The sequence below is a fragment of the Amblyomma mixtum genome, chromosome 3 (genome assembly GCF_055824585.1).
Source record: "Amblyomma mixtum isolate Tamu chromosome 3, ASM5582458v1, whole genome shotgun sequence".
In the NCBI taxonomy this organism is placed as follows: Eukaryota; Metazoa; Arthropoda; class Arachnida; order Ixodida; family Ixodidae; genus Amblyomma; species Amblyomma mixtum.
This window is the reverse complement of record NC_143014.1, coordinates 272,589,654-272,602,337: the sequence shown is the minus strand read 5'-3', so window position 1 is coordinate 272,602,337 and position 12,684 is coordinate 272,589,654. Positions and strand designations below refer to the sequence as shown.

The window sequence follows — 12,684 nt, the reverse complement described above, 5'->3', positions numbered from 1 at the left end:
TCTTTATCTTCTATCTTAATTTGTGAAGAGGCACCAACGAGAGTTGATAAACGAGAGCAGTGGAAGTGCAAATTCCTGCCCTATGTTCATGAGGTCTCGCATGGCCTGAAGAGGGTGGCAGGGAAATTCGGTGTTGGTGGTCTTTCTTTTGAACCATGCTAGTTGTTCTGTCTGTGCCTCTTACCAGTTAGCTTGCAACACCGGTCAGCCAGCAGTGTAGCAGTGGCAGCTGTGGCACAGGGAGGAAAACGAAAGTTTGCTGTGGCCAACTTAAACTTCTGAGCTACAGTGCTGCAGAGAAGCAGTCACGTGAGGATAAGTGATGACTATGGCTGAGGCCTCTTTCTGTGGTGGAAGATTTTAAATTCCATGAAGTAACAGAGAATCGGTAATATTCTGCGAGAGACATCAAATAATGTTTAAAAAAGTAGAATACAGTGTTTTTTTTTTTTTTTTAAGCTTTTCAAGGTAGTCAAAGTGACCTTCTCCACATCTTGAGAGCCAGTAAGAGAAGCCAGCTTTTTACTATCCTTGGGGCAAAGCACGCTGTGTGCAGGCGGAAATAAGGTGGCTCTGTATGGAGGAAGAAAGAAGTACGAGTTGCTGAGAAAGAGAAGGCACTAAAAGTGCTGAGTGGAGTAGGAAAAGGAAAGAAAGGAAAACGGGCTCAGGCCTGGGCAGCTTGAAACACTGAGTAAGGGCACCACAGTGTCAGCGGTGGCTGCTGCTGTGTCGTAGGCTGTGTGCATTAAAATGTTGGAGGTTTTACTTTGCTCGATTATGCTACATACATCTGAAGCGTTACCTCTCAAATAATACCGATGTGTCCGCTGCTTCCGTATTTTAGCGTGCTGTCTGCGTTTTTTTTTTTGGGTGCCTTTGGCTATGGTTGGCCTGAACAGTTTGAGATTACATCATAATCATAGCAATATTTCTTTTAAAATTCTCCTCCCGGGTCCTCAGACAGCCCTCTCTCATTATATTCGTGCATTGAGCACATTTGTGTGGCTCGTACCGTGACAGTTCAGACGCTGGCACCTGCAAGCGGGTTGGTGGTGGTGGCGCGGTGGGAGAGGCAGAGGGGGTTACGCTGGTACCTCCAGCAATAGCTTGGGAGAGTGTCTTCTCTTCAGGTGTGTCAACGAGTGTAAGTGTGCACATTGCCTGCTCCACCGTATTGGTATCAATGTGTCACTGCGATCTACACATGAGGGGCACTGATGAAGTTTTCTTGCAGTGCACTGCATAGGTCACGACTGCTTCACAAGGCCCCTCCTTCAGCCTCAAATGCAATGATACGTACGCACTGAGACGTTTGCGACAAGACACTACATTATAAGCGAGCACTAAATGCTTGAGGTTTTAACCTTATGCTAAATTGCTGCATTAGCAAGTGCACCTTAATAAGGTTTTACTGTACTGTATGATAAATAGGCAACAACAGCAGTCATTACATTCTTGTAACTCTATGGTTAGAGTGCACAAGCACTCTTGTCGGAGAAGAGGGCATGAACCCGGGAGAATGATAATTGGGGCATGGATGCCAAATAATTGAAAACAATTGATGGCAGAGAGGAGGCAAAAAAGTTGAATTCTTGACAACACAAAACAAAATGAATGAAATTATGTCCTGTGTTAAGTGTTCGAATAAAAAAAAAAGACACTGTATTAACGCGTGTAAGGGCCGCACTTTTTTTCTCATGTTCAAGGGCCAGTTTTCGGGGTGCGGCCCATACACATGATATGCAGAAAAAAATATTTTAAAGTAAAAACACACCAAACTGGGAATGAGCGGCATTTATTCTATGTTCAGTCATCACTCACGGAGTCTTCAGACTTTAAGCTGGTGCTGTGCTCTGGTGCATGCTTATTCCACAAAAAGTCGTACAGCATGTCCGCTGTCAACGCGTAGTCGTTGTTCCGCACTTCCGTCACATAGCAGAGCAGCTCTTATTCCAGTTCGGGTAACTTGCATGGTTTGTCTCGGAAACTGCGCTTTTTGCAACTTGTGTTCTTCAATGCATCCTTTTGGTTGCACCATCATCGGATGCACTTATCGGCCGCGTCGAATTTCCTGTGCACGCTTGCTGTGTCCAAGAGCAAACTCCCAGACATGTAGCTATTAAGGTGCTTGCCCATGGTGCTAAAATTGCAATGCTTGGTGGCAACACAGGGAAGCCACGACTGTGATTAACTAACGCACTACCACAACTCCCGTGCCTTTGACAGCCGCAGAAAACTGGAGCTGGTGATACTGATGCCGATATGGATAGCGGGATCTCGTGGCAGAAGAAAAAGTTAATGATGATGATAAGCAGCGGCCTCAGGCGCCATCCGTGGGCAGCATCTGGAAGCTCCTGTGCACATCTGTGGCCTCCGTGATCAAGCGCACCATTGCTCGCGGAGGCCAAGGCACGCGCGTTTCGAAGGCTATTCCCACGTGGGTCGTGGAAAGTTTGGGTGCGGCCCTTATACGGATGTTTTTTTTTAAAATATTTCCTTCGGGAAAACAAGGTGCGGCCCGTACATGGGTGCGGCTCTTACACGGGTTTATATGGTATTCTTGTCGAAGCTTTGGCTAGTGATGTGAGGCTCTCCCTTGACTTTTATTCATTTTGTTTAGCGTTGCAAACAATTGACACAAATTTGTTCAGTTTGATGTGATCCTCTATAGCAACACAGTCACTTGTGCTTGGATTTATTATTCATCCAAGAGCTTTTTTGGCCAATAGCAAGCACATTTCATTGGGCTGATGATATTTAAGTCTTTTTGCTAGTTAGCCCCAGTTGCTGGCTTCGTTCCCTTGATGAGACAGACATTAGGCCCCTAAACAGGTGCCCAGTGCTGACAGAGCTGCATGCAGCGGCTGTTTCTCCTGAATGTGCAGTGTTTTTGGTTGCCCACTTTTCAGGATTTGTACAGCATGCTGGAGGCTGGTGGGAGCCCGTTGAACCCAGCACTGGCATCCCTCAACAGCTTTGCTGCAGCTGCAGTGGCAGGGGGTGCGGGTGCAGCAGCGTTGGCACGTCGGCGCAAGCGCAGCACGGCGCAGCCCAGCCCTAAAAAGATGTTTGAAGAAGCCCAGATGGTGCGCCGTGTCAAGGCCTATTTGAGCCACCTCAAGGTTGTCGCTGATGAAGGGCGCCTGCTGGCTATGTCATTTGAGTGTGAGCCACACCCAGCGCCCTCAGCGATTCCCGTTGTCCTGCCGAGCAACGCGCATCCGCAGCGGAAGCGGCACCCGTCCCCACGGAAGAGGCATCCGTCTCCTACCCTCTCAACCGCCAGCAGCAACAGCAGCACCTCAGAAGGCAAGAAGTCCATCAACTCGGCAGGAGGCGTCAAGTTTGGTACCGACTCTCCTCAGGCCATGCGCAAGCTGTTGGCTCTGTCAGACCAAAGCAAGGTGCGTCCACACCAGCCACCACGACCGCCTGCATCGCCATCTCCTGGCGTAAAGCGCCGAGGATCGGCAACTGTGCGTGATGCACCTGCAGCTGTGGGAGGAGCCAGTGCCAATTGCCATGGCCGGTCACATTCGGATGCAGGCTATGCCAGTGTTCAGCCTGTTGATCTCTCAGCTGAGAGCTCCAGCGTCACTAGCCTCAACAACCTGCCTCTGCGAAAGTCTCATGCCTCAGGTTAGTTTTGTCTGTAGGAATGCAAGATTAGGTAGTGCCAGTGCCGATTTGGACATCTAATGTCAAGCACCACAATTTTCACAGTGGATCACAGGCTGGTTGTATATGTATCCATAGCTGTTGGAAAAAGCGTGTCTTAAAGGGCCATGAAACGATGTTTACTGAGGTTAAGAAAAGCAGACGAGTGATACGAATGCCATCATTCATTACCCCACCGCAAGAATTTTTGATATAGCTTTATTAACACTGAAGCTGTTGGCAATTAATTATGATGTTTCTGCTCTCCTCCCTCAACTCACACACTCCGATGCGCCAGAAAAAAATAAGAAAATGGGTCAGGACTGTTGTGGCAGTCTTGGCTGCAGTTAATGGCAGTGTCTGATGGTGGCCTGTCACTCAACATAACATCACTGGTACCCATGACTTATACATTATAGAAAATAGTTTTAACAACCTCTACATGGTGATCAATTAGTTTGCAAATTTTAAAAATCACGAAGAATTAATACTAAATTGCTGGGTCCATTCCAAGGACGCAGTATGAATGCTCAAAAGCATTCATTCTATGCTTTGAACACATTTGCCGACAGTCTTCAAAACTGTTTCATAGTCCCTATGAGTGAGCGCAGTTGACTTGTGTCCTCCAAATAAGGTGGACCAAGGCAGGGTTTTGCCTGGCTTCAAGAAGGGGAATCTCTTGCATTTGCCATGTTGCATTATTCTAGTGCTACAAAGAATCAAGCAACCTAATATTTAATCATAGGCACCATCGTAAAATTCATCACAATTAGTTGACAGCTGAAATGGCCAGGCACGATCCATTGTCTCTGTAGAAGCACATTGTGCTTTGATATACCTGTTGTATTGTGTCCTTCCAGAGTTTTCCATTGCCAATGCACCATCCTGTCAATAAGCACTGTCTGTTATGTACTGAGCTTGCTACTGAAACCCAAGTGTTATGCTATCCTCATACGATGCATGATTGTTTTGCTTCCTTCAGCATGCTCTGTCACCTCGGCCGATAGTGGGGTTGGAAGTTACCACGAAAGTGATTCTGGTCGTTGTTCTACTGGCTATGGCAGCCCTCAGCAGCGACGAATTTCAGGTACTGACAGCTTCGGTGTGTCATTGTGGTCATGCAGTATTAAGTGGCTCATTTCTTGCTTAATCTCAAACTGAGTGCTAGTGGTAAGCAGTCTTGCCTTGCAAACGTGCGTAACAGGCCAGGGAGTCGAGCTTCAAGGTATATATTTCTTTTGTACTAGCTGGGTTTACCTGCTACACAGAGCAATATATATTTGCTTTACCAATCAGATAACAGTGCTCTGTATTCTGAGTGAATGCAAGAGGGCTCGACTTCATACATTTAGTTTAGCTGTCCATCTGAATTGCTTTCTTTGATAATACTAGCTAACACTCAAGTTCGTGTGAATGCAATATTTGTATGGATGTGTGCATCTATTTACGGTGAAGACTTCCTTATTTGATAAGGAAAACCAGCTGTTATTGGTACAGGAGCTCGAGTAAAATTTATGCTCTGTAAACATGGTGTAGAATCTGCTTATGAAGTGGAAGTCACACCCATAAAGGCATCACTTGATGCTTGGGTACAAGGCCAGCATGACCTCTGACTTATGAGGGCCCACTGAGAGGTGCATGGCTTGCCCTTCTCTGAAGCAAAGAAGGTGCACCACAACACGATGGATTCTTCAGCTACTTAACAAAGTGCAGTCTCTAGGTACTTGAGTCAACAAAAGGGGTTTATTTTCCTCGTGTGTTCATTGTGTAAAAAACAGGCACTGACATGACACTTGTGGCGTTCTACGAATGGAGAGCCTCTGGAAGAAGTAGGCCTAGCTCCAGGCTGTTTGTTGACTTGCTCGAAGAGGGCTGTTCGGTCGTTCTTTCTCATGATAATCGTTGATACTCTTGAGAAGGTGCCCACATATCCATGTAGGTGGCAGGGAAGATGCTAACTGGAGAAGGACAATGTTTCTGCGTGCAGTATGAGCGCACAGGGGCGTAGCATGTATAATGCACAAGCTGCAGTCTGTGTGCCATGTTGGTGCTAGCACTTGTAAGATGAACATTCCAATCAGGCATGAGTGAAACAGCCATTCCACAAGTACACATTGAGCAGTTCAACCGTATGCAAGGAGGCATGCTGGAGGCACTGGAGATGCCCATATTCAAGGTCACCGCACAACTGCAGCACTGAAATCATGGTGGTGTGGAGCTCAGTAGTAACATTTATAATTAAACTTACTTTTGTTTTTAAGGGGGGAGCCTGGTCTTGAAAAAAAAATTTTTATTAATGAAGTCACAGTTAAGAAATCTTAAGGGAATATGTATTTTTGTGTGCCGATTCTAAACATGTCATTTAATTTCATGTAAAACAATTCCATGAGCACTTCCATAATTTTTATGCAAGTGTTTTGTGAAGAGCTTTGAAAGAAATTTCTTGCGGGAAGCTTGCTGAAATGTATGCCATTAGGTTCTCTTGACACCCAGGAATGCAATAAGGGTAAAATTGTCTTCCTGCCTATCCTAGAACTTAAGTTATAGGGTTTTGATGTTGTCGCTTCAGAAATGAGAAGAAAAGTGTGTATTCCTGTTTCTGAAGTGGCAGTTTCAGTACCCTGTTACTCAAGTTCTATGATAGCCAGGATGATAATTTTACCCTTATTGCATTTTTTGGTATCAAGAGAACCCAATGGCATACATTTCAGCGAGTTTTCCGCAGCCAATTTTCTTCAAAACTCTTCGCAAAACACTCGCATAAAAATTGCATAAGTGCTCAAGGAATTATTTTGCATGAAATTAAATTACATATCTAGATCAGCGCACAAAAATACATGTGCACTGAAAATTTCATAACTATGGCTAGATTAATAAAATTTTATTTTCAAGACCAGGCTCCCCCCTTAAGCTGTGGTAGCTGTGTCACCCCTGACCTTGTAATGTTGTACCTCCTGGCAGCTCTAAAAATGCTTTGCTGTGCTCGTTTTATTTGTTGCATTTTGTGTGTCGCATTTGGACTAAACAGGGAGGAGGCCTTGCATGGTCATTGGATGGTATTCTGATGTTCTTGCTTCCCATTCTAGCACAGCTGCGTGTATGGAAACTTTAGTGGGCTATTGACGCAGCACCCAGAAAAATTGCGTAATCAGTTTTGCAGAAGCACAGCTTGTTGACAGATTTCAGGATTCCCCCTTCTCGTCGTTAAGAGCTGCGGGAGCGAGCAACGTTTGATGTGCATCATTTCTCTGTTCTTGACAATAGGTGCAGCTTGGGTTTTTGTGGTCTCAAAATCTTGTTTTGTGTACGTTGCCTTGTTCCTTGCACTTTTCTTATGTTCCTGAGCTTATTCAACCTATTGTCATTGTTTGTTGACCTGCATGCTGGTTCCCTTCTTTCGTAGGCACAGGTCCCCCATCGCCTCCCACTGTGATGCGGAACCGCAAGAGCATGCCGCCATTCACTCATGGCGTGCCTGTCTTGCCACCTCTTGTGCCAGGCCAGCATCCGGGTAAGTCATACTGCCAACCTTCTTACCAGTGTGTTCCTGTCCTTGGTTCCCAAGTACTGCTTTGTGCAAGCCATTTCTTGTAACAACCACCACGTAATGGGGAAGGAAACAAAAGACTAGTATTGTTTGGGCTTTCAAGTGTGAGTGCATCATGTAGCCGGCATGCCTATTGGTGTACTGTTTTGGTTCAGGCTTGAACATGCCAAAGTAGTCGGTGGCTTGATGACAGAATAATGCAACCTCGGAACAGTGTGGACATTTTGCACTAACTTGATTGATGCATAAATTGTCCTTGGAAGATTTTCACTATGCATTCATAACCGATACTAGTAATTGCAGCTGGTATTCTGGGAATGATCTGGGCACATTTTTTGGCAGACAGATGGTTAAGCTGAAGTCCCAATCACATGGTACAACTAGTAATGGGAAAGGTATAGGCTTTTATAATGACATGCATACAATGTTCAGTTATGTATTTGACTTCTTGTCATACTTTCCTGCCAAGCATATCACTTACAAGGTGCTGCTAGCTTGGGACACTTCTGCTTCATTTTCCTTGTTGATTTGGCTTTGCTAACATGTCTTCGCTTTTGGCTTTGGGTCCCTGTTATTTCAAATAACAGTACAGCTGCATGACACCCTTGCCACACATTTGCCCTTTCTTAGGAAATGGTGGCGGTATTCTTGGTTTAGCATGGTTGCTTGTCATACTGGCAGATTGCTTTGTGACAAATCTTTGTCCTGTCAATTCTTGTTTTACATGTTATTGTAACAGTGAAAGTTTGTTGAATTAATACAAATCGTGTCAGTTGAATTCTGATCACTACCCTTCCTTAGTTTTGTGTGCTGAAATTTCACCAAATGACATCTCACCCTGTTGTGCGGGTCACAGTTGCCAAACAGTTTACATGATTTGATAACACCTGTTTTTGGCTAAGTGGTGCAGCATAAAGCATATACATTACACAGGAGCATATGGAGACAAGAATGGACAGAAATGATGCACAGTGCTGACTAAAAGCTAATGCCAGGGCTTTCTAGTACCTTCCTCCTGGTCACAAAAATTGTTCGTAATGTTACGGGGGACCTTTGTAGCCGTCTGGAGTGACTATGCCCGACCGTACTTCATGAGCATGAAAGGGCATGGAACTTGAAGGTAGGCTGGCACCTTGCTTTGTTTGTGCACAGCAACAGGTTGAAGACGCTTCCTGGACTGCCTTCAAGAGATGTGGCATTAAGTACGTTACGGGCCGCAGGCACTTTCAAGCTATTTCCCCGTTGCTTTTCACCTGGGGTCCTTTCATTCCTCTCAAATGAAAAATAAGGACATTCATTCATTCTTTCATTCAATCAATCAATTTCTGAAAACCATAATTACATTGAGCTCCTAAAATATTGTGTTCTGTATGTTGGGCATTGCTTCCAATACTGAAATTTTTTTTTTTTGACCTGTGTGAAAATTGCTGGCTTTCTTTTGTGTAGTTTTCGCAGTAAAGTCTGTGTTTTCAGTAGTGCAAACAGATCTTTTGTGTAAACACGATAATTTTGCCTTGCTTGTTTGGTGGAACCTCAAATGAGTGAGCCATAGTAGATGTGAGAATTAACTAATCAGCCCTATATCTCCAGCCTGCTTTTTACCTACCTTTGCATTAAAGTCGCCCATCAGTACAGTGTACTGTGATTTTAGTTTGGTCATTGCCGATTCCACATGCGGTAGGTGACTATGGCATAGGTTCTAGGAACAGTAGGGGAGAGTTATTAGTAGAGTTCGCAGATAGAAATAATTTACGGATTATGAATACCTTCTTCCGCAAACGAGCAAACAGGAAGTGGACGTGGAAGAGCCCCAATGGTGAGACTAAAAATGAAATAGACTTCATACTGTGTGCACACCCTGGCATCGTAGAGGATGTGGAGGTCCTCGGTAAGGGGTGAAGCGAAAGGCTATTAACGAGTTAGCATTAAGAGGGAAGGTAGAGAAATTCAGAATGCCGCTGCAGAACAGATTTTCCGCTTTAACTGAAGAAGACGACCGTAGTGTTGAAACAATGAATGATAATCTTACAGCTATCGTTACAGAGCGCGCCGCAGAAGTAGGTGGTAGGATGGTTCGACAGGATACCAGCAAGCTATCTCAGGAGACTAAAGATCTGATTAAGAAACTCCAAAGCATGAGGACGTCTAACTCCACAGACAGGATAGAACTAGCAGAGCTATCGAAGTTAATGAATAAGCGCAAGGTAGCAGGATAGAACTAGCAGAGCTATCGAAGTTAATGAATAAGCGCAAGGTAGCCGACATAAGAAAGTTTAACATGGAGAAAATCAGTGAGGAGAAAACTGGGCATAGGTAAAAACCAGATGTATGCGCTAAAAGACAAACAGGGCAATGTCATCAGCAATATGGATAAGATAGTTGAATTAGCCGAAGAGTTCTACACAAATCTATACAGTAGTGAATGTAATCATCAAGTTACTGAGGGAGGCAGTCGAGCACAGCAATGGGACATCCCACCAGTAACGAATGAGGAAGTAAAGAAAGCCTTAGGAGGAATGCAGAGAGGGAAAGCAGCTGGTGAGGATCAGGTAACAGCAGATTTGCTGAAGGACGGAGGAGAGATTGTGCTACAAAAACTAGCCACCCTGTATACGCAATGCCTTGTGACCACGAGCGTATCAGGAGCTTGGAAGAACGCTAACATTATCTTAATTCATAAGAAAGGAGACGTCAAGGACTTGAAGAATTACAGACCGATCAGCTTATTGTCCGTTGCCTACAAGGTATTTACTAAGGTAATTGCTAATAGAGTCAGGACAACCTTGGACTTTAGTCAACCAAATGATCAGGCAGGCTTTCGTAAAGGATACTCGACAATAGACCACATTCACACTATCAATCAGGTGATAGAGAAATGCGCAGAATATAACCAACCCCTATATATAGCCTTCATTGATTACGAGAAAGCATTCGACTCAGTGGAAACCTCAGCTGTCATGCAGGCATTGCGGAATCAGGGTGTGGAAGAGTGCTATGTGAAAATATTTGAAGATATTTGTAACGATTGCACAGCTACTATAGTTCTCCATAAAGTCAGCAATAAAATTCCAATACGGAAAGGTGTCAGGCAGGGAGACATGATCTCGCCAATGCTCTTCACTGCCTGATTACAGGAGGTATTCCGGGGACTGGAATGGGAACAGTTGGGGATAAGAGTTAATGGAGAATACCTGAGTAATTTGCGATGCGCTGATGACATTGCCTTGCTAAGCCACTCAGGACAAGAATTGCAAAGCATGATCAATCAGCTAGACAGGCAGAGTAGAACGGTGGGGCTAAGAATTAACATGCAGAAAACCAAAGTAATGCTCAATAGCCTTGCAAGGGAACAGCAGTTCGCAATTGGTAGCGAGGTGCTGGAACTAGTAAGAGAATATGTCTACTTAGGGCAGGTAGTGACCGGAGATCTGGATCTTGAGAGGGAAATAAGTAGAAGAATAAGAATGGGGTGGAGCGCGTATGGCAGGTTCTCTCAGATCATGAATGGTAGCTTACCAATATCCCTGAAGAGAAAAGTATATAACAGCTGTATCCTACCGGTACTCACCTATGGGGCAGAAACGTGGAGGCTAACAAAGAGGGTTCAGCTTAAGTTAAGAACAACGCAGCGAGCTTTGGAAAGGAAAATGATAGGTGTAACGTCAAGAGATCGGAAGAGGGCAGAGTGGGTGAGGGAACAAACGCGGGCTAATGACATCCTAGTTGAAATCAAGAGGAAGAAGTGGGCTTGGGCAGGGCATGTAATGCGAAGGCAAGATAACCGCTGGTCCTTAAAGGGACACTGAGGAGAGCACTATTAATATTTTTTTTATAGTAAAATCCGATAGTTCGGCATGTCATGGCTTTGTTGCCACTTGGCCGGCAGCGAAAGATGCATTTATTTCTAAGAAATTTGGATTCGAAGTTGAAAAAGTTTTTCCCGCCGCTCTGATTCAAACTTGGGATTCGTCTATGACGACAGAGGACTAAGAGACGTGAAACATGACGTGCACATGACGTAACGCAGACTCCGTGATTTCTGGCTGCCAGCAGTGCGGCCTAGCAGCAGCCGAAAAGAAAGCTACCGCCGGCCGCACGTTGAAGGCATCTATCGGCTATTGCGGCCGTTGCTACAGTCGCTTCGATTACGTTTGCACTGGTGTTTTGCCAGCGTTACGATGGATCTCGTTCTCGAAGTCGTCAACGAAGTTCTCGTAAATAGAGACCTTTAGCATACCGTGTACCTTGTTACCGCTAGCGGAATACCGGGAGCCCGCCTACCGCCGGAAAACAGGCGCTGATTTGTCCCGATGCTTCAGGAGCGCGCGTAGCAGCCGGGCACATGGCGCCATCTGGCGACGTCAAGGAGATTTGCGCATGCTTTGGCTGCGCCTCAGTGATGCATGGTTTCTCGGTTCCTGGTGTTGCTAGAACCATTCGTTCTAGCAACACTGTTTTGTTCTATGATCTCATCACGCTTGTACTTGCGAGTTTGGCCTGTGGCGGCGATACCTGTATTTTGGTTCTTGCTCTTTTCTACGTTACAAGAGCTTTGTTGTCAGTATGAGTGGCGTTTTTGTAATCAGGAGCTGGTATTCTGTCGATACAAGCCAACTTCAATTTCTCCTCAGTGTCCCTTTAAGGGTAACGGAGTGGATTCCAAGAGAAAGCAAACATAGCAGGGGACGACAGAAAGTTAGGTGGGCGGATGAGATTAAGAAGTTTGCGGGGATACAGCGGCGGCAACTAGCAAAGGAGAGGGTTAATTGGAGAGACATGGAAGAGGCCTTTGCCCTGCAGTGGATGTAGTCAGGCTGATGATGATGATGATATCTACAGTTTTAAGCTAACTGTTTTAAGTTAAAGGTGCACTGAAGAGGAATCTGAACTCGTCTTTTTAATGTGGGAACTCAATCTACACGTTCCTAGCATTCTTAGAAACTTCGAATTATTGTCATTTGCGGCCGATTTCTATGATTTAAATCGAATTAAACGTCCCAGCTCCCGCCTTTTATTTTGTCTTTTAGGTTTCCGTGCATAAGTAGATTCAGTCAGAGACTACATAGCTGCAAATTAGGCCCATAGAAATAAAAATATGCCTGCACTCTTTGCGTTTGCCGATCGCTACATATCACTCTGCCGATGGCAGAGCAGCAAGCTGCCGCGGGACTGGCTGAAAGGCTGGTTGAGTCCTCCTACCATCACAGGACAATAATTCGAAGTTTCTGAGAATGCTCGGAATGTGTAGATAGAGTTCCCGCGGTAAAAAAACGAGTTCAGATTCCTCTTCAGTGCACCTTTAAGTCTGCTTATAGTGTGAACAGGGTGATGATTAATTCTGATGATGAGCCAGGGGACTTCGGTATACATTGTCAAGTGAGGCAAGCTCTTTCAAATGTTAGCAAAAAATTAGTTGACACCTCTAGTTCTTGCTCTGAGAACCACATATATGATTTCGCTAATGTTCAGCTGAAGTT

The 12,684-nt window shown here is 45.0% G+C and overlaps 1 protein-coding gene across 10 annotated transcripts in view; it reads left to right on the top strand.

Moving 5' to 3' along the window:
• The window catches only part of LOC149354866 (rap guanine nucleotide exchange factor 6-like), a 602,352-nt gene that overhangs the window by 577,615 nt on the left and 12,053 nt on the right, over nucleotides 1-12,684 (top strand). For 8 of the 10 annotated variants that reach the window (XM_089583522.1, XM_089583526.1, XM_089583525.1 and 5 more), the window contains 3 exons: nucleotides 2,913-3,642; nucleotides 4,643-4,747; nucleotides 7,064-7,171. In XM_089583522.1, coding sequence (XP_089439648.1) covers nucleotides 2,913-3,642; nucleotides 4,643-4,747; nucleotides 7,064-7,171 — 943 coding nt within the window. The remainder of the gene's footprint in view (nucleotides 1-2,912; nucleotides 3,643-4,642; nucleotides 4,748-7,063; nucleotides 7,172-12,684) is intronic. The other 2 variants (XM_089583523.1, XM_089583528.1) reach the window with 1 other exon arrangement.